Raw genomic sequence first — 25,557 nt, forward strand, 5'->3', positions numbered from 1 at the left:
GGCAAGGCAAGCCAGCCCTAGTGACCTTTCTCAGCTCCAATGGCCACCGAAGTCCTTCTCGCCGCTCCATGCCTCAGTTTCCCCACCCAGAAGGGGGCTGGAAAAGCCTGTGTGTCCTGGTGAGGGGAGGGTATCTGAGGGGCCTCAGATGCCGTACGCGGGCAAAGGACGAGTCACACGCTCATGGGCTAGCGACAGGGCAGAGTGGGGTCCCTCGTCAGCAAGCCATCCCCATTGGCCCAGAGACAAACCACCCAACGCGGTCATGAATGCGACATAGTAACATTTAATGTGGAACTAGATCAGCCAGGCCGATGGCCGAGCTCTCATGCATCCTCTATGTACAGGTGACGTGCCACAACCCTGGGTCCAGACCGGCACCGGACATTATTGCTTAGGTGAGTTGATCTGGGAGTGGGGCAGCTTTGCCTCAATTCCCCCTGTCAGGCTGCAGTGATTGTGTCTGCACATTGGGGGGGGGGGGGTTCGTGGCTGGTGCCAGGGGAATGTTGACGAGGTGACCCCTCCGTGTGGGTGCTGCAGGGCACCAGGACGGAGGGAATCCCAGGGATCTGCCCATAGTGTGTTCCTGGGAACCCTTCCCGAGCAATCTAGCGCTGAATGGCCCCGAGTTGGGGAAGGGGTCACCCCTCCCAGGAGACGAGCTCTGCCCCACATCCGTGCTCCGTAGCACCCCTCCGGTGCTCCAGTGACAACCAGACAGAGGCAGTGGGAGGGTGAGGCTGGGCTGTTGACCCACCTGAACCACGGCCACAGGGAGGGGCTGCATAGATGATCCGGGGGTGGGGGGCTGTATTGAAGGGGGGAGTGCAGAGAAGAGACGAGGACTGGCATCCTAAAGAGCTCGAACAGGGGAGGGGAAGCAATGCACCACCCCTCCCCCTCCCGGTGCCCGCCCCCTCTGAACGACCAGCGGGCAAGCCCAGAGAGCTGGCCTGGAGCAGGCCAGGGAAATGGCTGATGGTGTTCACAGCCTGCCAAGGGAAGGGATGGCAAAGCCCATGGGGTGAGGGAGGAGGAGCTGGCAGTGACCCTGCATGGGCAGGGAACGCCCTGGAGAGAGGGATGGGTCCCCAAGGATAACAGGGGCCCGGGAAAGCCTCGCGCTCTGAGTCTCCTGTGGGTCTGGCCGAAGATTCCTGAGGTCGGGTAAATGAGTCCACGGAGGAGCCACCGGTGCCGAGGAAGAGCCGAGTCATGAGAAAGCCCCCCGCCTCCCCCTCGGTCACACCAAAGACGCAGGCCTGCCCCCTTGCTTTGACACGGACGATCCCGGCCCTGAGTGGTTAACGGACAAATTCGCGTGGTTTCCAAGAGGTCTCGCGATTAAACTAACACACGGATACACGCACAGACAGACAGACGGACGCGACACACAGTCCACATGCCCCTCGGAGCCACAAGGCCAACCAGGAGCCGTTGGGTTTCCACACATTATACGCATGCGGGACGGCGTGGGCAGCAGTGTCCTTCTACTGGGAGCCGGGGGGCACTATGAGCGATTGAGGCCCCCTCCCTGTGGCATCTCGGCCAGCTGGATCTGGAGTCATCTTCCTGCAGCCGGCTCATGGCTCAGTCCAGGGAGTGCTGCCCACCAGGCAAAAGACAGAGGCGGGGATGGGGAGAAAGATTAGATGCAGCCGGGGGAATCTCCTGCCATTTGCTGCGCTGCGGGGCTATTGACACGTGTGCTGCTGGGGAATCTGTCACCCCTGCTACAAAAACAAAGCCGGAGGGGGTAGGATCAGGCAGGCTCAGCCTAGACAGGAGGGTGGGAATTAATCCCCCACCCCGCTTCTGCCCTCTGCTGGCCAGCAAGATGGCATTGGTGCCAACCTGGGAGTAGTCAGCCTCAGAAGAAACCCCTCTGAGTCCAGTGTGGAAACAATATTAGCCGAGGTGCTCCTAGCACAGGGAAGCGGTGAAGGGCAGGCTAGTGAGTGTTGGGCTGGGGCGGGCTACAGAGGCCCTGTCCCCGCTGCCAGGAGAAAGAGGGTCAGACGGCTCAGTTGCTCCCTTCAGATCTCCGTCAGGGTGTCGGCGGGCACCAGGCCTCGTTTCTTGCCGCTGGTCACCTTGAGGAAGCCCTCAGTCTCCTTGCTCTTCCCCACACCAACGCAGATCTGAGAGAGAGAGAGAGTCGGGCATGATGCCAGCAGGACCCAGGCATCCGGCACAAGCCAGCTGAGAACAGGACACGCTCGACACATGCCAGAGCAATGAGGCTATAGCCTGGTGTGGGGGGAAGGGCGCTAGATCAGGGCCCATGCACACTACTGGTCACTAGCATGCAGCCTCCTCCCCCCGGCCCACCTGTGCCTGATCCAGAGATCGGGAGCCAGCAGCAAGGGCTGGACCCTAGATCAAGCGGCAAAGGCTAATTGCTGTTCTGAGCGCCGCAGGGCGGGCGTTCACTTCCCCAGGGGCAGGATTTACAATCAGATGCCAGGGAGGGAACTGGAGTAACCAGGGCTTAGTTAGAGAACGAGGGGCCCAATTCTGCTCTTGGGGTAAATGGAGGAAGGCATCGCAATAACGTGAACCAGCTAGAAGAAACGCTTTGAACTCTGAGCTGTCTTTTGAACACTCCCCGCCGCCCCCCACCACTCTCTCTGTCCCTCGCCCACCCCGGCCTGGCAAGATTGACTCATTCAGTTGCAGCAAGAGTGCGAGCCGGGGGCTGACGCCAGTGAGGAGCTCTTTGTGCCCCCAAAGCCCTGGTCCCCGCTGCCAAGTAACAGCTTCCGACCCGGGGCTCAAGGCCTAGGCCTGGCTCGCTCTCAAAGCCCAGCAAACATCCTGCCTTGGGCTATCGCCCACCCCTGGGCTGCGGGGGCTGGTCAGAGACAGAAACTTCCCCAGTACCAGGCTCTTGTGTTCCAGGGGGAGAGCTCAGGATCCTTACCCGGGTCCCGGCCGTCGGGCCCGGAAGAGCCCTGGGTGCTTGGAGTTCAGCCCCGCTGCTGCCCCCCACCACAGCGGATCAGCTGGGAAGCTGCCACTGAGCGGGAGGGCAGCCCAGGGGTTGCTCCGAAGGGTTTGTCCCCCTGGCATCTCTCGGCCAAGTCTCCAGCCCAAAGTATCTGACCCCGGCGTGCATCCGAGCAGGTGCCTCGGCCAGAGATGCGCTGATCTCCAGGGCCCAGGCCCGCTGGCTGTTGTCTCTGGGCGGCAGGACGGTGGGTGGCCGGGACTGGGGGGCAGCAGGAGGCGGAGCATGGGGACAGCCGACACCCTCCTTTGGGGAGGCTTAGGGATCTGCCACGGCTTGGGGTTGGCTCCAATAGCCCCCCGGAGAAGAGGAGGAGGACCGCCCGCGTGGCCCCGGGAGCTGGAGGGGCCGGAGCACACAGAGCGTCCCGGTCCCAGTTCCACAGCAACCTCCCACAGCGCCCCGGGGGGTGGGGGTGGGAAGCTAGACTAGACCCACTGGCCACGGGGACATCTCGACACGTCGCTGGCCTCCCCACTGGGGTCACCTGCAGCCCCGCAGCGCACGCCCGATGCTCCCCACCAGCACAGATCCCCACCACTCCGCCCCCCCAGCACAGACCCCCCTAATGCCCCCAGCACAGACCCCCACCAGCACAGACACCCCCATCCCACTCTGTCCCCCATCACAGACCCTCCCACCTCCTTCCACCCCCAGCACAGACCCGACCCCCCCGGCTTCCTTATTCTGCAGCCCAGCCCAGCCCCGCTCTGCCAGCACAGACTGCCCCGCCGAGACCTCCCCTGTTCTGCCCCCTAACACTGACCCCCCCATACCTGGCTCTCCTTGAGGCTCATCTGTCCCTGCTCCTTGTTCCCGTAGAAGGGCCGACAGCACTTCCAGACGCTCTCGCCCGGGCGCACTCTCTGCACGAAGTTGGCCGGGAAGAAGCCCACCCGGTCGCCAATCTTGCCCTGTAAGGGCAAGTTGGGGCCGTGAGGTCGACGGCCCACCAGACCGCACCTGGCCCCTGCTGCCCCGCCACATGGAGACCCCTGCGCTGGGCCCAGGGCCGACGCACCGCAGAGCCCCAGGACGATGGCAGCTTGTGGCTGGGCTGGGCTGGGAGAAGGGGGCTCCGGGCTCCAGAACCAGGGGGGGCGGCTGGGGCGGTGCCTCTAAGGGGCAGGGCTCCAGCCCAGCCCGGTGCCCCCAGCTGGCACTGCCTTGAGGGCAAGGGCTTGAGATCCAATTCCCAGCCAGGCCGTGAACCCAGCCCCCACGCTCAGCAACTCCATGGCCCATTATCCGCCCCCCATGGCCTGGTCACGCTGGCGGGTCCCTCTTGGCATCCCCTGCCAAGGGGGACATAAGTTTAACCAGGGGAGGAGGAGCTGGGAGGGGGGCAACTGCGGAGGGCAGGCCCCAGAGAAGGAGCTTCCCAGGTGTGTGGGGGGGGCGGGGGGGCAGGTGTGGTTATTAGACTGCAGCTCCATTGCCTGGGAGAGTTCAGCTGTGTGTCACACGCACACCGCAACACTAGCGCTGTCTACCACACACCCACCCACCCACACAACGCACACACACACCCACACCACACCCACACCCACCCACCCACACACACACACACACACACACACACACAACGCACACACACACCCCCACACCACACACCACAGCCCAACACACACACACACACACACCACACAGCGCTGCCTACCACACACACACACACACCACACACCCACACCCACACCCACACCCACCCACCCACACACACACCCACACAACGCACACACACACCCACACCACACCCACCCACCCACACACACACACACCCACACAACGCACACACACACCCCCACACCACACACCACAGCCCAACACACACACACACACACACACCACACAGCGCTGCCTACCACACCCACACACACACCACACACCCACACCCACACCCACACACCCACACACACACCCACACAACGCACACACACACCCACACACACACACACCCACACACCACACACCACAGCCCAACACACACACACACACACACACCACACAGCGCTGCCTACCACACACACCACACACCCACACCCACACACACACAACGCACACCACAGCCCAACACACACACACACAGAGCCCAACGCACGCACACACACACACACACACACACACTGCCCAACACCCCCCCACAGCATTGCCCATCACACACCCACAGGGAGCTGCCTGACACCTGCCCCCCCCCCCCCCAGTAACACGTTAACAGGGCCCGTGGGCTGTAGGGACGGAAGGGCAGGAAACCAGCGCACCCAGCTGAGGCCCGCGGGGGTCCCTGGGGGGGGGGGGGGGCAGCTGAGGCCCGCGGGGGTCCCTGGGGGGGGGGGGACAGTTGAGGCCCGCGGGGGTCCCTGGGGAGGGGGGACGGACAGGGCAGGGTTTGCCCCCGACCCCACCCTGCTGGCAGGCGGCCAGGGCCAGCCGCGCTGCATGGCACCCACGCTCTCAGAGCTGCTGCGTCAGCTGGGGGGGTCCGTCCCCATGGCAACCGGGAGAGGGAGCCCGATGTGGGTCCGCCTGGCCGGGGGCTGCGGGGTGTGCGTGCACCGGGGCGTGTGTGGAGCCTGCCCACCTGCTCCGAGGGCAGAGGGTGGCGTCCGGACGTGGCACAGCACGGGGGACTCGCCAGTCAGGACCCAGCCCTGCCACGGCGACGGGGGGGGGGCACCCCACCCAGGACGGGGGGGTCTCCAGTGAAGCCCAGGGGGGCAGGGACCCCAGGGGGCGACACCAGGGTGAAGGGCGTGTAGACCCCGGTTCCCAGTCACCATGTGCTGAGTTAACCCTTCCTCCTGCCCCAGCCCGGCTTGATCTGCCCCTCCACCCTCCCCATCATGCCCACCTCCCACCACTCGATCTGCCCCCCCATCTGCCCTGTGCCAGGGGGGCTGCATGTGAGGCTGTTGCAGCCCCCCCCTTCCAGCCACCGCCCCTGGCACTGGGCGGCTGCTGCAGCATCTCGCTGGCTGGCTTCCGCGATAGGTTTATGGCGCCATTTATTTCCTTCCCAGCGGCCCCTCACTGCCCGCAGGAAATGCAGTAGCCCTGCCCCCCAGCCCGGGGGAGTGGGGCAGGGCGGGCAGTTGCTTGGGGGGGGGGCTGATGTGGGCTTGGGGGGCCCCCCTCTTTGGAATCTCTGGCCTCTTTCTCCAAGACCCCAGAACCCCTGAGCCCTCCCTGCCCAGCCCCCCACTGTCCCCCAGCCCTGTGCACCCTCCCCGACTCCCACCCCCTCCTTACAGCCCCCAGGCGCTCTCACTGACCTTCCACCAGTCTTCATTGGAGTCATCGACCAGCATGATCCTGTCTCCGGGTCTGGGGGGGACAGAGATACGGGGACAGGGTGGTGTTAACCTGGAGGGGGCGGGATATGCCAGCCCCGTACAGCCTCCCATGCTCCGCATCACTGTCCACCACAGGGCAGCCGGCGAGGAGAGGGCTGCCCCCCATTCTCTGCCCCGTGCCCGGGGGTGCCCTACCAGCACCACCCCCAGGGCCACACTAAGCCGAGACCCTGGCACATCTGCCTGGCGCAACCCCCCACTCCCCACTTCCCAGCTAGCCCATTCAGAGTCAGTGAGGGGCCAACACCTGCCCACAGCTCCCTCCTGGGGCTGCCCCACGGGGACTCAGGGCAGCCCCCCTCCCCCTGGCTCCAACATGCCAGCTTTGCAGGAACCACTGCTAGCGCGCTCTGCCCCCATGCTCATGGCTGCCCCCTAGGGGACGGGCACTTACTGCAAGGGCAGGTCGTTGTGCTCCTGGGGCAGGAACTTGTAGAGAGCCACATAGGAGTACATGGGGGAGACATCCTTCCGCGAGGAGCCCCCGGCAGCCTGCAGCGACAGAGAGCGAGGGCCCCAAGCCCAGAGTCACTGCTGGCCAGGGACGGGCCCGAGCTGGACTCATGTTCCCCACAACCCGCGCCCCATCACCCACAGCCCACGCCCCATTGCCCATGGCCTGCGCCCCACGGCTCATGCCCCCCATGCCCCATCCCCATCCCCTACACACATGCACTCCAGCCCCATTGCCTAGGGCATGCACCCCATCCCCACCCACACGCCTGGTGCAGGGAGCTGGTTGGGCCGTCCCTTGGGGTACAAGGGCTCCTCAAGGAGCCAGGGGATCCCCACCCCAGGGGCAAGTGGAAGGAGTCAGGGCCGCAAGGAACAGGAGCAGAGCCGACGCAGAGTTGGGGGAAGGAGCCAGCCATGGCCCTGGGGTGGGCCTGGGGGGCAGCTCCATGCAGCTGGCAGGATTTAAGGGAGGGGTCTCTGGCGACATGGGAGCCAGCTCGGGGCAGTGGGAGGATGGGGGATGGGCTGGCAGGGACACAGGAGCCAGCAGGTGCCTGGGGAGCAACTGTGGGGGGACCTGGGGGACAGCTCACCTGCTGCTCAGGGCTCTTCTCCTCTGAGCCGGGACCTTCACCCTCGGGGCAGGCCGTGAACACTGAGAGAGAGGGAGAGAATCAGCCCCACGTCCATGTCGCCCCGGGGCCAGGGCCCTGTGGGGGAGCGGGCATGGGCTCTATTAAACGGGCAGCTCCACCCCTGCCCCGTCCCCCTCCCCACGCTTACTGCTGTCACCGTGGCTCTCCTCCGTGCTGCCGTCTGCATCCTCCCCGGCCTCCTCTTTCTCGTTCTAGGCAAGACAGAGACACCTGGGGCTGGATGGGCTGTTCCAGCACTGCCCCCGCTCCTCCCCAGCACCAGCTGCACCCCTCCCGCAGCAATCTCCCTACCCCCACCCCCTTGTGCCATCCCCTCCCTCCTCTAGGGGGTCCAGCCGAATGCATGTAGCCCTCGCCCACCCCAGAGTCTCCTGGCCGTGGCGTGCGGCTGGGGCTTGCAACCCGGGCCCAAGATGGGGGCTGGGATGATCAACCGGTGCAGGGTCCCGTGACACGCCTGGGCTGGGCTCGGCTCAGTGCCCCCGTCCTGCCCTGGCACATACCAGGCTCCTGGTGGGTGACTCCGAGGTGCTGCTGAAGCTGGAGCGGTTCAGGTGGGCCAGCGAGGTGCCATAACGCAGCGTCTCATAGATGGGATCCACCTTCCCGCTGGGGCCTGTGGAGACGGGGGTGGGGGGGAATGGGATGGGGAAGGGTCAGGGACCCCGAGCCAGCCTGTAACCCAACCATGTGCTGGGAGACCCTGCACGAGGGGGAGGAGCTTGCTACATAAGGGGGAGGAGCTTTCCACAGATGGTCCCAGGATCCGCTTAACCCTCTTTCCTTGCAAGGGCTGCAGGTAGGGTGACCAATGTCCCGATTTTATAGGGCCAATATCTGGGGCTTTGTCTTATATCAGTGCCTATTACCCCTCCATCCCCATCTTGATTTTTTACGCTTGCTCTCTTGTCACTCTATCTGTAATCCCCCTCCCTTCCCCCCGAAGGGATCAGTACCCCAAGAACATCCCTGGGGTCCCCCCTACTGCTCCAGCACCACGCCCAGAGACCCCTCCCCAGGGCCAGTCACGCCCCCCCTGCTGCAGCTGGCATTTGGTGGATCCGGATAAAGGGACTCTGAGGATTCATATGGCTGAGACCCCCCCCTCCCCCACACACACTATCCAGTGGGACAGGGGCAGGGGGATCTCACCTGCAGGGGGTGACTCCTTGGAGCTGCCCTGCTGATGCTCCTGCACCAGGAGAGGGGAGCTGAAGTTGCGTCGGAAGGAGGTGGCCTGGCAGGAGAGGAAGGAAAGAGGGAGAGAAATGGGGGTGGGGGACAAGCCCCTCGGTCCGCCTGTGACCCCATAGCCAGCAGGTCACCCACCCCACTGCTGTGGTAGCCCAGACTCAGAGGCACCTCCAGAGCAGCCTCACTTACCCCTGCCCCCCAAGGGGCCCTACAGATACCACCAGGCACACGGGGGTGACTGCAGGACTAGGAGTCAGGACTCGAGCTCCCAGAGCGCAAACCCTGGCCCAGCTGAGCCACGGCAGCACCCCGCACTTGGCAAGCGCTGCTGCCAGCAGGGGGCAGTAGCGTTCCAGGTCTGCGGAAGGGCACGCGTGTGCGTGATGCTCCGGACAGCAGTGGCCTGCACCCGCCTACCCTCCCGCCAGGGAGTGGGGCACGGCAGAGGAGGGTGATGCCCCCCCCCCCGCCCCGGGACAGCTCGGGGGGCGCTTACCGTCTTGCCGGGACAGTGCTGGTGCGAGACCTCCTCCGAGCACCACAGGTGCACGCTAACCTTGCACGTTTTACACCGCAGGCCTTGCTTCGAATTGCCTGCAAGACACCGAGCACGCAGAGGGGGCGGTGAGAGAGGCCGGGGGTGGGCGTGGGGCAGGGGAAGCATTTAGAAAACTCCCCGCGGGGTCTCACTGTGGGAGGGGCACGAGGGCGACCAGGATTCGGAGCAGAGACGGACCTTGCCGGGAAGGAAAGGGCAGGATCGCAGTCTGTTAGGCTTTCCTGTGTGCCTTGTGGGGAGGGGGTTGTCAGAAAGAGCCCCACCCAGAGGGCACCCTCTCTGCAAGGTCAAGGAGGGAGAGGAATGAAGCTCAGAGCTGGAATGGCAGGGGGGCTTCAGGGCAGGATTAAGGGGCATCAGCAGAGCTGGGTGGGGATGGGGGAGCCCAGGCTGGGAAAGCAGGGGGCTGAGCTGAGATTGAGGGGCGGAGGCCGAGCTGGAGGGGGGAGCCCAGGCTGGGAAAGCTGGGGGGCTGAGGGCTGGGATTGAGGGGCGGAGCTGGGTGGGGATGGGGGAGCCCAGGCTGGGAAAGCAGGGGGCTGAGCTGAAATCGAGGGGCGGAGGCCGAGCTGGATGGGGGAGCCCAGGCTGGGAAAGCTGGGGGGCTGAGGGCTGGGATTGAGGGGCGGAGCTGGGTGGGGATGGGGGAGCCCAGGCTGGGAAAGCAAGGGGCTGGGCTGAGATTGAGGAGCAGAGCTGGGTGGGGATGGGGGAGCCCAGGCTGGGAAAGCAGGGGGCTGAGCTGAAATCGAGGGGCGGAGGCCGAGCTGGATGGGGGAGCCCAGGCTGGGAAAGCTGGGGGGCTGAGGGCTGGGATTGAGGGGCGGAGCTGGGTGGGGATGGGGGAGCCCAGGCTGGGAAAGCTGGGGGGCTGAGGGCTGGGATTGAGGGGCGGAGCTGGGTGGGGATGGGGGAGCCCAGGCTGGGAAAGCAAGGGGCTGGGCTGAGATTGAGGAGCGGAGCTGGGTGGGGATGGGGGAGCCCAGGCTGAGAAAGCAGGGGGGCTGGGATCGCGGGGCATCGGCGGAGGGGGGAACCCGGGGGCCGGAGTAGCAGCACGTCCCTTCCCCTGGGAGCGAGGGGCCCGCGGCACCCACCTACGATAAGCTGGTGGCATATCTCGCACGGGCTGTGCTTCTTGAAGACGTGCTCCTGGAAGCTGTGTGTTCGCAGGGGCTTGAGGGGCGCCAGGGTCTGGTGGCAGGCGATGGGCGACTGCTCGGCCCGGGGCAGGACGGCCTCGGTGGGCATCGGCGGGGGGGACGGGGGCGGCAAGGGCGTCGGGGGGCTGAGCAGCACCTCGCAGGGGAGTTTGAGCTCGCTGTTGGATCGCAGGAAGAAGTTCTCCACGCTCTTGCTACGCAGGATGGTCTTGAGGGACAGTGAGCGCTTAAGCCTCTGCATCTGCCGGGGGGGAGCAGAGCAGAGACCCGAGGAGCGTCACGGGGGTGTGTGGGGGGGAGCCAGCACCAGGCCTGGGGGTTCTGACTGCTGGCCCCCTACCCCACCCTGCACACAGAAGTGGGTCCAATCTGGAGTGATCCTGAGTGCCCCCCCCGCCCCATTTTCTTCCCCTCGCCATCCAGCGTGGCACCATTCCCCATGGGTCCATCTCAGGTGCCAGGCTCCCTTCCGCAGAGCCTTGGGGAAGTGTGTATGGGGGGGGAGCCACCCAGACCCCTCAGATTATCCCTCCCCCATGAGCCCAGCTCCCTCTCTCTGCGACCTCCTCCCGGGGCTGCATCCTGCCAGGATCCCCCAGGAACAGGCCGCAGGGGCATCAGTGCCCAGCTGGGAAATCCAGCCTTCAAGCGTTCATGGTGGAGGGGGGTGGTGAATGGCCTGGAGCAATTTGTGGGGGAAGGCGAGGGGGATGGAAATGAGCCATGGAGCCTCCCACCAGCACCACAGCCGGTGCCAGCTGCCCCCCTTGTTGCCTGGGGACCAAATGGGCCATGGAGGCCAAGCTCCCTTCTCATCCTGGGGGGGTCCTTGCACTGAGGCACATAGGCGGGTGCCGGGGTGTGTGTGTGTGCGATGTGCCAGCCCCAGGCACCAGGCCATGGAGCCCGCCAGGGCTACGCAGAGTGTCCCCCCCCTGCCCCCCCCGACCTCTTTGAGCTACTGATCCAGTAACCCCAGGGCGGGGAGACCCACTACCAGCCATGACTCTGAATCCTGCTCTCCGGCCCGGAATCCCCCCCGCCAGCCTCCGCCAGCAAAAGCCGTAATCTGGGTTTGAAGATGGTTTTGTTTAATCTGTTAATCCCCCTCCCCGCAAAGCCAGCGTGAGGGCAGGGGGCTGCGGGCTGGGGGGCAAAATAAACCCCACGTGGTGACGTTGGGGAGGCGCCAGCCCTCCCTCCACTGCAAAGGCCTCTCCCTTCCCCCCTCCACAGAGGAATGGGTTAGCAGGTCCCTTGCACCCCCTGTTTGCACCCCTCAGTCGCTTGCACCCCCTGCTTGCACCCCACACCCCATCCCTGTCCTCCTCAGCCCCCTGCTTGCGAGGTACAGCCTGATCTACGTCAGAAATTAGGAGCTGCAGGGACTCCCCCGCCCCCCCCCCCCAGCATGTGCCCACGGGCCAGCCGGGATCTTAGCGCTTGCAGCACCCCAGAGCAGGCCAGGGACTCAGCCCCACGCATTTTCCACCCCGGATTGGGCTGGGGCTGGGGCTCTCACCTCTCTGGGAGCTGAGGCAGGAGCAGAGCCAGGATCCAGCTCTGAACCTTTAGGAGACCAGCTGTACCTGCCAGGGACAAGGCAATCACACCGACAGCCCCAGCCCCACCCCCACCCATGGCTCCACCCCCACATCCCATAGCCACACCCCCATCGCTTCCACTGGCGCCTCCCTTTTTCATCTCAACCAAGGGTTAAAACCCTTTGGGACAAGGCTGGGCCCATAGCTCCACCTCCACCCCTTAGCCACGCCCACTTCCCATGGCCCCGCCTCCACCCCTTAGCCACACCCACATTCACGGCCCCTCCCTTTTCCATATGCCTTTCTCCAGCCCCACTATGACAGCCTCCCTCCCCCCGACATCCCTTGGGGTGCAGGATCTCCCCAGCCCAGTGACTGCCCCTCCCTGCTTCCCACAGGCCCCGAGTCTCCTGTCTCCCCCCCGGCGCAGGGAGAGGGAACATATGGTAAGTTCAGCACTGCTGCACGTGGGTCCCCAACTCCCCCAGCCGCCCGGCTGGGGTAATAAACCAGGAGAGACACCAAGCACAAGGCGATTAGCCATGGCCAGGACCTGACACACACACAGAGCCCGGGGCGGCCGGCAGCCGGCCGAGGCCCCAGCTCCGGAGCTAATTGCCAGGAATCCAGCCGTTCTAATTCTGGCTGAGGCCTCGCTCCCCGAGGCCCTGTCTGAGCGGGGATCGAGGGACCCGGCGTGGAGATCACCCGCTCGCCCGCAGCGTCACGGGATCTGGGGTGCAAGCAGCCAGCGAGGGGGGAGGCGCAGGCCTGGGAGTCAGGACGCTTGGGGTCCAACCTCAGCTGTGCTGGTGCCCAAGGAGCTGCCAGCGTGAAGAGGGAACCTGTGTCTGTTCAGTGCTTTGAACCCCCCGCCGCACCCCAAGGCAGGCGCCACGTGGGGCATCACGTCGCTGTCGGCACAGATCCGGGCCTTGCTGCTGGCTGTGCCGGGGGAGACCTTTCCATGAGCCGAGCCCTGCGCCATTTGAGCTAAGGGGGAATCCCCATGAGCTGCTGCCAGTACAGGGCTCGTGACACACAGCTGAGCAGGGCTGATCCTGTCGGGCGGGGGGGTTATTGGGGGCACAGACACAACTGCCACAGGATAACAAGCCAGACACAGCCACAGCGGCTGACGCGAGAGTAGCATGAAATAACCACTTGCTGGGGCTGAGGTTTCAGACCAGCTCCGAATGAGCCTGGCACCCAGATCCATCCCTCCACCGGCTCGGAGCGGTATCTCGCCCTTCATTTATTCAAGGTCTGGCGCAGTCCCCGGCATGGGCTTGGCAGCCCTGCTGCAACGGCCCCCGTGGATGCCAGAGCCCACGTCTGCCTCGGCTGTACCCGCTCCCACCTCTGTCCCACCCAGGGACCCCAGGGCTGCTGCAGAGGAGGGGCGGGAGCTCCAAGGTTTGGGCCGGGGGTCCCAGCGCCCGTCATGGGCAGGCCCAGGGCTGTTCTCTGCCCACCATGGCCAGCATGGGGCTGCAAGGCAGGGTGCTCTGCTCGGTGGGGGAATCGCACTGGGAACAAGGGGGAGGCCGGTGATCACCACTGCAAAGGAGCTGCGGGGCCAGGTTTTGGGAAAGGAAAGCGCGAGGATCGCAGGATGCCCAGGGGGACGGGGAACCACCAGGCTAACTTAGCATAGCCCACGACTTCTGGCCTATTCCAGAGTCCCCCGCCCGGCTCACCCAATCTCAGCTATGCCGGGAGCATCCGAGGGAGGGTCCCCTCTCACCTCCCACGACCACCAGAGCCACCTAAGGGGCTGTCACACCTGGTCAAAGCAAGACAAAGGGCAGCAGGACTCCTGGGTTCACTTCCCAACTCCATGGCTTCCCCCACTCAGTGCCTCAGTTTCCCCATCCATGAGATGAGAGTGAGGAGCCTTGCAAAGCACCCTCGAGACCTGACGAGAGTTACAGCCAATGTGCCCCATACCTCATACCCCCACCCTGGCACAGCCCTCTGGGGGGCAGTGCGGGGAGGCCCAGAACCCAGCACGCAGATGAGAACAATTGACTGAGTTTGCAGGGCCATGCACTCAGCTTGATGGAGTTTCTCCGTCTGCCACACAATAGTTCTTGACGGCTGCATCTGGTCAATTCCAAAACGGCAGGCAATGCTTTAGGCTCCTGTGGCCAGTCCCCTATTGGTTTGGGGGGGAGGGGGGGCAGAAGAAAACCAAAAGGGGGACCGTGGGGGACACATGGAGCTCCTGCCGCCTGATGAGCAAAGCCGCAAGCACCTCTGTGGTTCTGTGGCTCAAAGAACTGGTTGATGATGCTGTTAAAGGCTAATAACCCACCTCAGCTCTGCTTATCCTCCCAAGAGTCTAGCAAGAGTTGACACGCCGAATGATTTACCCCTCCCCCAAATCATAATGGGGGACATGAGGGGAGGGATTGGGGGCATGCACAAAGGGCCCCTGCCATGGGGGGGAAAGATTGGGGGATCCTGGTATGGAAGAGGGGGGCAGACAGAGCTCCTGGCATGGGTGGGAAGGGGGAAATGGAAGGCGTGGAGGGTACATAGAGACCCCCAGCCTAGGCCTGAGCCCCCTCCGCCATCACAGCGATACAGAGACCTGGAAGCCATGCCCCCGTCCCGGTCACCCAGCACTCCCAGACCCCCTCACAGCTCCCTCAGCCCTGGGGTGCATCCTGGCAGGGCTCACATGCCGAGAGATTACAGGATGCTGGGGGGAGGGGGGAGGACAGGGGCACCCCTCCCCCCAGGGCAATGTGCTTTGGAGTCAGATCAGGAGCTCAGCAAGGGCACAAGGTAAGGGGCAGCTCTTGGCTTACACGGGGGGGGGCGGATGTCTCTCTTTCCATTGCAGTGACCCCCCCCACTCTCCCCATCCCCCTCCCTCTCTGCTAGCTGGAGCTCTGTGCTCCATGCTATCCGCCCCCCTCCCCCTCGGGCAAAGCAGGATGGGCAGGCAGCCTGTGTGCCAGCTGACTCAGAGGGCACTGCCAGCCCCCGGGAGGCGGGTGGGCAGGCCCGAAGGTCTGCTCCGTCACTGTCTGCAGACGGACCCGGTCCCAACTCGGGGGGGGGCGTTGGCAGCAGCGGGCAGGGTGCCCAGGAGGATGCTCTCAGGCAGAATAATGGCATGTCGCTTGGCTGGCATCCCAGTCCCTCCTCGGGGAACGAAAGGTGATTAACCAAGCACGGGGACTCGTCAAGAGATCTTAATTAGACTGGAGCGGGGGTAGATGCCAGCCTGGGAAGGGGAGGGGTGAAATTCTCCTTCCCCCCCCAACCCTGGGCTCAACCCCCATCCCCCTGCTAGCAGAGCCTTGGGCTCCCCCCAGAGCTCAGTGACTCCCCCCTCAATCCCAACCTGCCACTCCCCCCCCCCCCCCAGCTCTGCTGCTCAGATCCCAGCCTGCAGCTCAGGCCCCACAGACAGGACACACACAGCCCCAAACTGGGACGTAGCACGGGCAGGGGGTGGGGGGTGATCTGACTAAAATGGGACCTGGATCCATCCAAGGAGATGGTGAGGCCATATTCCCCCCCACACACTTTATCCCCTCTAAACTCAGGGACCCCTCGTGTACCCCCCCTTCCTGTTCCCCTTAGGGGCCTGCCCGTTTGATGGGACCATGGACTGGATCCTCAGCTGGTGTGAACAGACCCTGCTGGAGTCCGGCTCATTCCCACCCCCCCAGCAGCCGGTCACGGGCACCCAAGCAGGATTCCACCCCCTGCTCACGGCCCTTACTCCACGCCCCCTCCCTCCATCAGAGGGCATCCATCCCAGCCCGGATCCCCACACACAGCCCAGATCCTCAATCCCCCCACCCATCCGGCCACCCTGTGCCCCCTCTTAGAGCACCCCCAGAAGCTCCAGGGCTGCGTCTCTCAGGAGCCGGCGCTGCATCAAGGCAAGGCTGAAGCAGCTTCGCTAGTCATTTCCCATCCGCCTCGCTCACACCCCGCTTCGAGAAATCTCGCGTTATTAGGATTAGGGTTAGCTTGTCTCTTGCTCTGTCTCCGAACCGACCTACGCGGCGGCGTACAAATCCTCTTTTCCCTTTCACACTTCCACAATCCCCCCTTCTGTGCTCCTAGCACAGCCATCCTCCTTAACCCTCCAATTTCATCAGACCTTGTATTCCTGATTCCACATCAGGTGGATCAGCCTCAGAAGCTTTGGCTGGATGCAGTGTCAACGCGCGGTTAGTGTGGCCACGAAAGGGATTTTTGTCATTACGTTTCTTACAGCAACAATAACATATTCCTAAGCTAAACAAAAGCCATGCAAAGGCCAACACCCCCAACGCTGGGATTGTTTCAGAGCCTTCCTTACGTAACACAGAACATCAAAATGAGTGCAGACGGTGGGCACTCTCCAGGAGCATGGGAAGCTGCTTTTCAATTTGATATATATATTTTGAAGCTCATGAATTTGATTTCGCAATTCGGAGATTTTCTGAACCTCTGGCAGGAGGGAGAGTAGGCTTTGGAATCGGTCGGGTATTAAGATAGTCCAATTAAAGGGGACTTGAAACCCAAGGGCCAACTCTAGGATCCTGTCTGCAAGCCAATAAATAATATAATTTCTCGCAGCAGTGGTAAGGTTAAAATGTGTATCTTGCAAGGTGGTGGCCTTAACATTTACACAGCTATCATTTGCTTGCAAGAGCAGGTGTCCCATCAGGGTGGTTCCTTGCCCCATACCTTCCCAACAGACGTTGTCATAAACAGTGACAACTTCCCCTAGCTTCAGCTTTCATACACAATTTCCACCTAGATGGAAGGGGAACAGCAGCTCACCAGTCAGGATCTGCCCCCCCCTTTCCAAAGCCCCCCCCCCATCCCCCAACAACCCTTCCCCTGCAGGTTGGGATTCGGGGGCCATCAGCAGAGCTTGCCAATTTAACTCCTTCACGAGCACTAAATTGATCCTCCGTCCCCATCCCCCCCCACAGCCTGGTTAAAACCCTAATCCCCAGAGTCTTTCTTTAATCGCCTAACATCTGCGTGGGCATGTGGGCGTCTACAGCTGGCTGGTTGTGAGGCTGGGACTCTCTGTGGGTCCCCCCAGCTTCTCCCCGGCGCTGTGCCTTGGGCCGGTGAAATCTCCCTGCGTCCCTTCCAGTCCCAGCTGCCCCACCCTCAGCGCTGGGGTGTTGGTGCCGGGTCGCCCCCAGAGCTGGGCTGTGCTTTGGGGGTTGGGTTTCAGTCTCAGGCGATCCCTAGAGCTGCAGGTGCTGGTTTGTTACGGGGGGGGGGGCGCGCAGTGTGGCAGGGCGGTTTGCGATTGTAGCGGGTGCTGGGGCGGGCTGGGCGCAGTTCCCTGCTTTGTTTATTGTAGGGTTGCTCCTGAGTGCTGGGCTGCTTCGTGTCGGGCTGCTCTCATGGGTGCCATGCTGGGAAGGTGGGTGTCTCAGTAGGACGGCAAATGACAGCGAGGACGCAGACCCCGCCCCAGAGATGATTCCTCCCTCGCCCCTTTAATTGGGTGCTCGCAAAAAGAGCTGGCCAAGCCAGAATCAAAGCTGCCATCCGAGGATGCAAGAGACGTTCACGAGGCCGTGGCGAGAGGGCCGGGAGCCATCCACAGCTCTCGCTGTTATCCCTCAGCCGCTCCCCTGAGCCTGCCCGCGCCGCGGCTGCTATAAAGCCCGATATTCTTTGACACCCGGCCCTACCCTAAGGTCTATTTTTAACCTGCCCTAGATGCCGCTGCACAGAGCGGCTGAAATGGCAGCAGCTGCCACAGCTCAGAGACAGGATGAGTCCAGAGCTCCCTCAAACGCCTTCCCAAAACCTCTCCCCCCCCCCCGGGAAATGTAACTGCCCCCCACACCTGGCAGGTGCCCCTTGCAGGGGCTGCCCCTAGCCCTTGGTGTACGAAGCGTCCCTGCGGGAGCTGGAGGGAGGAGCAGAGACGCAAACCTGCCACTAGAGGGGGCCAATGAGCCCTGGCCCATCAGTACACCGGGATGGGGTCGATGCTCCCCCAAGGGGCTGGTGGGGGTGCGAGGGGGGAACGCCCCACCTCTGAGAGACCTGGCGTCACCCAACCCATCCCATGGTTCTTTCAGGGAGCCGGGTGCCAGCGGGACTCGAACCAGCATCCCCTGGAGCTGGAAGAGGAACCCATGGTCTGGGAGGAAGTAGGAGTTTGCTGTAGTTTCTGGGGCAGCCAGCAGAGGGGGAGAGGGAGCTGCCCCAAGCCAGCCAGCGATGCTCGATGTCGAGATAGTAACTGGATTCTTGGCTAGCTGGGGTTGGGGAGGAGACAGGTGAATAGCTGTTAACCCTGAAAATCCTTAACAGCAGCCTTCAGTGGCCAATTGTCTCCAGGCGGCTTGGCTCATTTCTGGGGCATTGGATGCGCTGTGGGGAGCAAGACCCAACCCCGGGCGGCCGCTCTGCCCTGGCCCAGATGAGGCCGGGATCAGCCCCCCTGCCATGGATCCCAACTTTGGGACGTTCTAGATCCAAACTCCACTGCTGGGCGCCCAACCCCAGAATGGACTAATACCCCCGGATCCAAACGTTGAGAGACGTTCAAAACCCGGCTCCTGCTCCCAGCTTTGCGGATTGGGTCCCCTCTCGATCACTGAGACTGACGTGACTTGCTGCATCGTGGCATCCTGTCATTCCCCCCCCCTCCCGCCCCACAACCACAGAGCCCCAGTTCCTCCAGAGAAGCATGAACCAGGTCAGCCCTCCTTGCATGCTACCTCCGCTCAGGGGAAGGGGTGGATGCCCCTCTGCGACTCCCCATGTGCCAGGGCACCTGATTTTGCATCGTGACATTTACCACCTGGATCAGAGAGGGCTCATCAGTCCCTCCTGGGGCAGATTCGCCCACTGCAGGGCAGGGGTAGCTGGCAGCGGTAGGGAGGGAGAGGGCAGCACCGGATGCCGGAAGGATCAGGCCCCTGAATTTTAAAGGGAGAGAAAGAGGGAGTGTAGCACCTCCAGCCACTGAGCTTTGCTGCCTAGTTTGATCTGGGTCAGAACCAGCACCAGGAACTTTTCCTTTCCCAGAGAGGAGAGGGATCCTGGGGCCGAGACACCAGCCGGCCCCAAGAGGCTGATCCTGGCCCTGCCCCTCCCTAGTGTCAGTGGCCTCCTCCTCCCCGCCCCATCCTGCCAGGATCCCAGGACCCTAATGCCACTGCACCGCCCCATCCCATGACAGGGCTCTGGCAATATCACCTTCCCTCTAGCCCCCCCATTGGGTGCTCGCTCCCTCTCCCATTTCCCCCTCCCCCGGGCACAGAGCCTGCCCCCCACCCTGCAGAGAACTGCTCCACGGGCTGCTGGGGGAATTTGCAGGCGTTACCCTCCAGGGATCCTGGAACGCGCTGCGGCCCACGCGGGGGGTATTGGCCCCAGGACCCTCAGGCCACAGACCCACCACGCCAAGGGGGCTGTAACTACGAGGGGAGATGGACACATGCATCGAGCTGCCAACCCCGCTCCCAGGAGGGGGGAACGTGGGCAGGGATTTTGCCAAGGGGTCCCCATCGTTCTGCAGCGCATGGGGCCAGTCAGAGCCGCCCGGCTGGCAGAGGGCACCAGGTTGGGGCTCAGCGTGAGCCTGCCCGGCTAAGAGCTCCTGAGTTCGGAGGGCACAAGCGAAGGTTCTGCTTGAAATCCCCCATTGTCACTGGGCCTTCCTGATTTCAGGGCCCAATTCCCCACTGCCCTGAGTCTGACACCCCACCTGGACCCGGGGGCCTGCAGTGGGATGAGCTACAGAAATCTCCCCCGCCCACCCCGCAGGGGTCAGCAGGTTCAAGCCTGGGGCAAGCTGGTTATTCGGACTCCTTGCCACACCCTGCTTTCATCTGCCCCTTCTGCAGCAGCTGCGGAAGTCCCCCCACCCCCATGCTGGGATCTCCACCCCCCTGTCTGGGTCCCTGGGGAGATAAAGATTTTTAAAGGGAGAGACAACCAGGGCAGAGATCCCAGGACTGATCAGCTATTGTGTGAGCTGATTAGCAGCCTGGAGGAGTCAGGGGGCTCCAGGCCTGGAGAGGGGGCGGCTGGGCCCTAGGGCTGCAGCAGACCTGGGAGAGACCCAAGAGGAAGATCCTGGGGACAAGGGCCGGGAATTTCAGGGCCCATTGAACCCAGTTCATCAGAGTCCCGTGGAGGCACCCGGCCCTTTGCGGGAGCGGGAGCCCAGCAGCCCCCAAGGAACGTGCCAGGGGTCTCTGCTGGGGCCAGCTGCCGGGACGGGTTCCCACCAATTTGGGGTCTCTAAGCAACACCATCAGGCCCCCACCCACAGACCCATCCCCTGACTGGCCTCCAGATCCCTGGATCCTCTTCCCAGTTGCCCTCCTTTGGTGAAACTCTGCTCCCAGTAACATTGGGGTCCAATGTGGGGGGGAGGGGGTTACTCTGGATTTACACTGGGGACCCACTTCCTGCCAGCCTCCCATCCCAATGGATCCCTTGGCCTTCCTCCCCTCCCCCATCTCCTTGGGGGAAAGGACCAGGCAGAATCAATGGGACTGTGGGGTCAGCTTCCTGGAGTTCCCACCACCGCACGGAGCCAGGCTCCCCAGATCCGGCCTTAGCATCGTGTGTCCCTCACCCCATTCCCTGCCCTATGCACAATGTAGCGTGGGACATCAGCGCTGCAGCCCCTCACCCGGCAGGCCACCCCAAAACCGACCCCCCAGAGCAGCTCCCCCATGCTGTTCACCATTTTATGCCAGGCTGAAGTTGGGGGGTGGGAATTTATTCAGCACTGATCCAGCATTTATTTGGGGGTCCCCTGCTGGGCAGTGGGGCAACCTCACCCCCACCCCACAGAGCATTGTGGCAATAACTAGATGTGCTGGGATTCTTCACTCAAGCCCCCTTCCCTGTCCCCCACCCCCATGGTTTTGGGGAGTGCCAGGCGCTGTGTGGCTCCGGGCCCCATGCTCCCTGTTCCCAGGAGGGAGTCTGAAAGGCTTTAGCTAGGGAATTAGCGCTGATTGGAGGCATGAGGGGGCTGAGACGGATCCCAGCCCCCTCCAGCACAATGCCAGCCTACCCTGGCACAAACACTGAGGGGGCAGAGGGTGGGGTCTGCTGCCCAACCGGTGGGATGGCAAGGAGGGGACAGGTTTCAGAGTAGCAGCCGTGTTAGTCTGTATTCGCAAAAAGAAAAGGAGGACTTGTGGCACCTTAGAGACTAACCAATTTATTTGAGCATAAGCTTTCGTGAGCTGTAGGGGATAATAATTGGAGAGGGGAACCAGCTGCTCCCCCCACACACACCCAGAGCAAGGAACGGCAGGAGGGTCCCTGCTGATGGGCAGGTGGGGGAGGCAGAGCTGGGTACTCAGGACAGGGGCAGCTGGATGCCTGGAGAGGGCAGAACGAAAGCACCTCTCCCAGTTCATTTCATCCTCCCCCGGCTTGTGCCCCATGCCGTGGGAATGATCAGCCCTCAGGGGTCTGTCCCTGCCCTGGGCCGGGAGAAATCCCCCCACCTGCCCTCCAAGGCCTAGGGATAGGGATGGGGAGCGTGGTGGCCTCGGGTCAGATACCACGGTGACGGACGTGGTATAAATGCTTAGGCCAGCGGGTTCTCAGCCTCGGCCCTTCCCAGGTATTTAAATGGGGCTGTCCCTGGCTCGAGGGGATGTGGGGGGCAGGCGGAGCAGATGGAAACACGGGCCAAGGCAGGGAGGGCAGGAACAGCGCCCTGGTGTGGGAATCGCCCCTCCAGAGCCCTCTGCGGATGCCAGCAGCTGGATTCACAGAAAGCCCCCGAAGAGCCACCTTCTCCCTCTGTTCATTACACACCAGAGACACTTTACTGCACCCAGCCCCCAGACGCCCCAGTTCAGTCCCTGCTGGGATGAGGAACATGCCCAGAGCCAGCTGCAGCTGCCGCCTGCCCCCAGATAGTGGCATGCGTGGCACGGGGAACACTCCGGCTGCCCCAGGGCCCACCCAGCCCCGGAGTGGCGAGACAGTCCCTGCCCCAACGTGCTCCCACCTACGCTTGCCAGGATCATTCCATCAAGTCTGGCTTCCAAACACGGTTCCTCTGGGGAGTTTTAACACTCCGCTAGGGAGACCCCCAGACTAGTGCTCCAGAATCCACCTGCCCCACGCAAACAATGTGCCCATCTCTGTGGCATCTAATCTCTTCACAACTCTTATTTTGCTGTGTTGAGAGATGAAAATTATGCTTTAGAGTCTGTCTCTCCCCTGCCACAAAATCCACTGCCTCTGGCTTGCATGCCCAGCCCCCCTCCCAAATCCCCTGCCTCTAGGCTGTGTGCCCAGCCTCCCTTACAAGTCACAAACCCACGCGATCCATTTTACTCTGACCGGAGTCCAGAGCCGAGCGTAACCTGCAGCGTGGAGCAGCTCCACGGACGGTGCGACAGCCCCCTTTGCAAAAGGGAAACGAGGCCGGATTCTGTTCGCATTTACACGGCTGTAAAACCAGCGTCACTCCACTGGCATCAGCGAAGCTATTCCTGATTTATACCAGTGCGAGAGCAAAATAAACAAATCCCACCCCAAACTTTTCCCCATTAGGATCCTCTGCTCGGGCCAGGGCGGCAATGGGGCTCCCCTAGCCAAGGGCCATTGTAAAATCTGCACCCCCCTTTTCCCCTGCAGCTCAGATGTAAGCCCGAGGGGTCAACTGACCATTACTTCACGCCGGTGTTACGCCCGGGGAACTGCACTGAACTCCAGGGAGTTATGTCGAGTAAATCTGGGGTAGTAGAAAGGGGGTCAGCGTGGGAATCCGGAGGCCCGGTTTGTGCTCCGGGTCTTGCCCTGTGGCTGCATTTGCTTGAATTGATTTGATTTGAAGCTGCGTGAACCCCAACCCCCCCAACCCCCCCACATTTCAATCCCCCAGTGAATTCATCGTCATCTTCCCCCCCCCTCCAAAGGCTTCTGCTCCCAAGGGAAGGAAGGGCCCCCCCCGCTCTGCTCCGGCTGCTGCGGGTGCGGAGATGATGCCAGCAAAGCCTGCAATTAAACTGGTGGGAGAGCAAGTGACATTGCTCCAGATCCACACCCAGCCCCACGGCCTCTCCCCAGCCCTCCCCACGCAAGCCCGCACCAACCCTTTGGAACCCGCCCCCCAGCCCCAAATGTGTGACGCGAGACCCGCCCCTCCCATGCACCCACCCGCCCACGTAGGATCCAGGGGGAAGCAGAGAACCACAAACATCCAGAGCTGGTTTCTTTTTGAATCCCATCAGCCTTTCAAATCGCTGAGGTCAGGGGGGAAGCCAGGCTCCAGCCCGGATGCACGGGCCGTTTTTACAACCTAGTTGTATTTCAAGCAAAACAACCCCCCCCCCCCGCCCTTCCAGGCGAAGAGTTTAAGCCATCAAATTATGCAGTAAGAGCATGGGGGGGGGAGATCAACCAGCCCTCCTTGGCTTTGATCTGATTTCCTTGGACCTTGGGCTGTACAACACGGGTTTAGCCCCATTCCAAGGCTGCGCTCACGTCTGGCCGGGGAAAGCCCAGAGAAGGGGGGCTCGTCCCCACAACCGGCTCGGGGCGGCTGACCCCAGCAACCCCAACCGGGCAGCCAGCGACTTGTCTGGGGCAGGTTGACACCGGGGAGGCATCAGATCCATCATTTGGAAATCGAGCCGGGGGTGGGGGGGGGGAGCGCATTGAAACCCCCCCCCCCACCTTCTTCAAGAAGCGTCTAGCGATGACACGTTGTGTGTGTGTGGGGGGAGACTTTTAAGTTAATGTTTTAAAAGCAGGGTGGGGAAGATACGTGCCCCCGGGGCTATGGGTCGGGGAGTTACCTTCGTTTCGTGAAGGCTGGAGATGGTGCCCGGGGACCGCTGGGCGTCTGGGTTTTGGGGGTCATTCTCCTTTTCGCTTAGCTCCGTCATGATGCTGGTACAAATAGGTCAAGATGCGGGGGGGGGGGAGAGAAAGATCCCCCCCCACCTCTCTGGTTTTCAAGAAAAGAGTGAAGCCCGCCTGGCTGCTCCCGGGGAGGGGGAACAGCCCCGGCTCCCCCGTCCACACTTGGAAATAAAACTTCTTGCTCGCCCCTTATATCAACTCGCCTACAATAACCTCCGCCCCCCCCCCCCCCCGCAAGACGCGTAGCAAACCCCGGCCCCTGGCTGGTCCCAGGCACCCCCGGTCCCGATCCCGTCCCCCGGTGCCCCCGGGACGCGCCCCGCTCCGGGACCCGGCTGGCTGCGAAGTGCCCGGGCTGGGGCTACACGTTTGATTTCGGAGGCTGCCCGGCTCCGGCTCCGCCCCCTTCGCTTCGCCAGAAGTTCATTAACCGCGCTGGGGCTTTGGCTATGCTAATGAGGGAGGGGGGGGCCGATTGCCGGCCGCCCATTGGCTCCCCGGCAGGGGGCGGGGCTGCCCCTCAGCCCCCCAGCCCCGCTCTGAAGTTACCTGGGCAGCGGGGCTGCTGCGGGAGCTGGGGGGCGGAGGTGCGGGACTCTAAGGGGGGGGGGCTGCCCCGCTGCCGCACCCCCTGGCTTGAAGTGGTCCCCATCCTATCCAGGGCTTACAGTTTGGGCTTCAATGGCTCTCAGCCACCCCCCCCCCAAACAAATTGTACCAGCTCCCCTGCCCCCGGGGGATGCCAGTATCTTCTGTGGGATCAGGTGGTTTTTCGGGGGTTTCCCCAATTCTATCCTGCGCCCCCCCCCACCGCCATCTCCCCTCAGCCAGGATGCTCTTGGGTCCTCCTGCAGCCTCGCACGGTTGGACTCTCCCGGCCTTGCACGGCGGAATAGTGCAAAGGCAGCAAACCGGGATCCTTCATGTTGGATGGATTTGGGGGGTGGGGGAGGGATATGTGGAAGCATTTTCCCTTCTTTAAGGTGGAGTTTTCCTCCCTGCCTGCTGTCAGCGAGATCTACAATCCCCCTGGGGATGGATAGTTTTCCTTCAGCCCCCCTGAGTATAAGACCCATTCCCTGCTGCCTTCACCTTTACCCTCCTGCGCCCCACTCTCCGGTCCTCCCTGGCATGCTGCCACGCCTCAGCCCCCCCAACCTGCCTCCTGCTAGGCCCAGCTCCCAGACGCCTGCTCACACATGCCAACCAAGAGCTCACTGCCAGGTTCTCAGCTGCCGTGTGCGACTGCGGCCGCTGGATTGATGGGGGGGGGGGGCTGGCAGGGCATAGGGCCCTGTGCGAGGCAGAGCCCAAGGCTGCTCAGCGAGAGCAGCTTTCCCTGGCTCCTTCCCCGTGTTCGCTCTCCACCCACCCCCATCCTGCCCGGCCACATGCTTCTCTCGCTCAAGCTGGTGGCATCAGGCCGCTGATGATTTCACCCCAGCTATTCTTGGGCCTTCTCGGCTACGCACCGTCTTTACTCATGCGTGAGCCGCAGAGCATGGCTCAGGGTATTAACCGGGCCAGATGCTGGCTGGCTGGAGCCATCCCCGCTTGCTTTTTGCTGGTTTGCCTTTCAGGCCAGCATCACAGAGAGCTTCCTTCCGTGATCCTGGCGCTCGCCTCCCTCGGCATCGCCCATCCCCATATGACCATCAAGGGTGGCTGAGGGGCAACAGGGATGGAAGGGAGCTTCCCCAAGGACAGCAGCAAGTCCTCCCCACCCCCCCCCCCCAGCACTTTGTGACTCAGTGATAGAGCCAGAACGA

The 25,557-nt window shown here is 63.0% G+C and overlaps 1 protein-coding gene across 1 annotated transcript; it reads right to left on the reverse strand.

The window, feature by feature from the left end:
* Positions 1-266: 266 nt before the first annotated feature.
* STAC2 (SH3 and cysteine rich domain 2) lies at positions 267-23,996 on the reverse strand. The gene is made up of 11 exons (XM_073325961.2): positions 23,722-23,996; positions 10,326-10,632; positions 9,166-9,263; positions 8,628-8,712; positions 7,979-8,091; positions 7,603-7,666; positions 7,413-7,474; positions 6,758-6,855; positions 6,283-6,334; positions 3,790-3,927; positions 267-2,144 (listed from the first exon to the last, which is right to left on the reverse strand). The coding sequence occupies exons 1-11, from the start codon at positions 23,809-23,811 to the stop codon at positions 2,040-2,042; spliced, it is 1,212 nt and encodes a 403-aa protein (XP_073182062.2). The 5' UTR covers positions 23,812-23,996; the 3' UTR covers positions 267-2,039.
* Positions 23,997-25,557: the final 1,561 nt, after the last annotated feature.

The sequence above is a fragment of the Lepidochelys kempii genome, chromosome 27, assembly GCF_965140285.1.
Source record: "Lepidochelys kempii isolate rLepKem1 chromosome 27, rLepKem1.hap1, whole genome shotgun sequence".
Taxonomy (NCBI): domain Eukaryota; kingdom Metazoa; phylum Chordata; order Testudines; family Cheloniidae; genus Lepidochelys; species Lepidochelys kempii.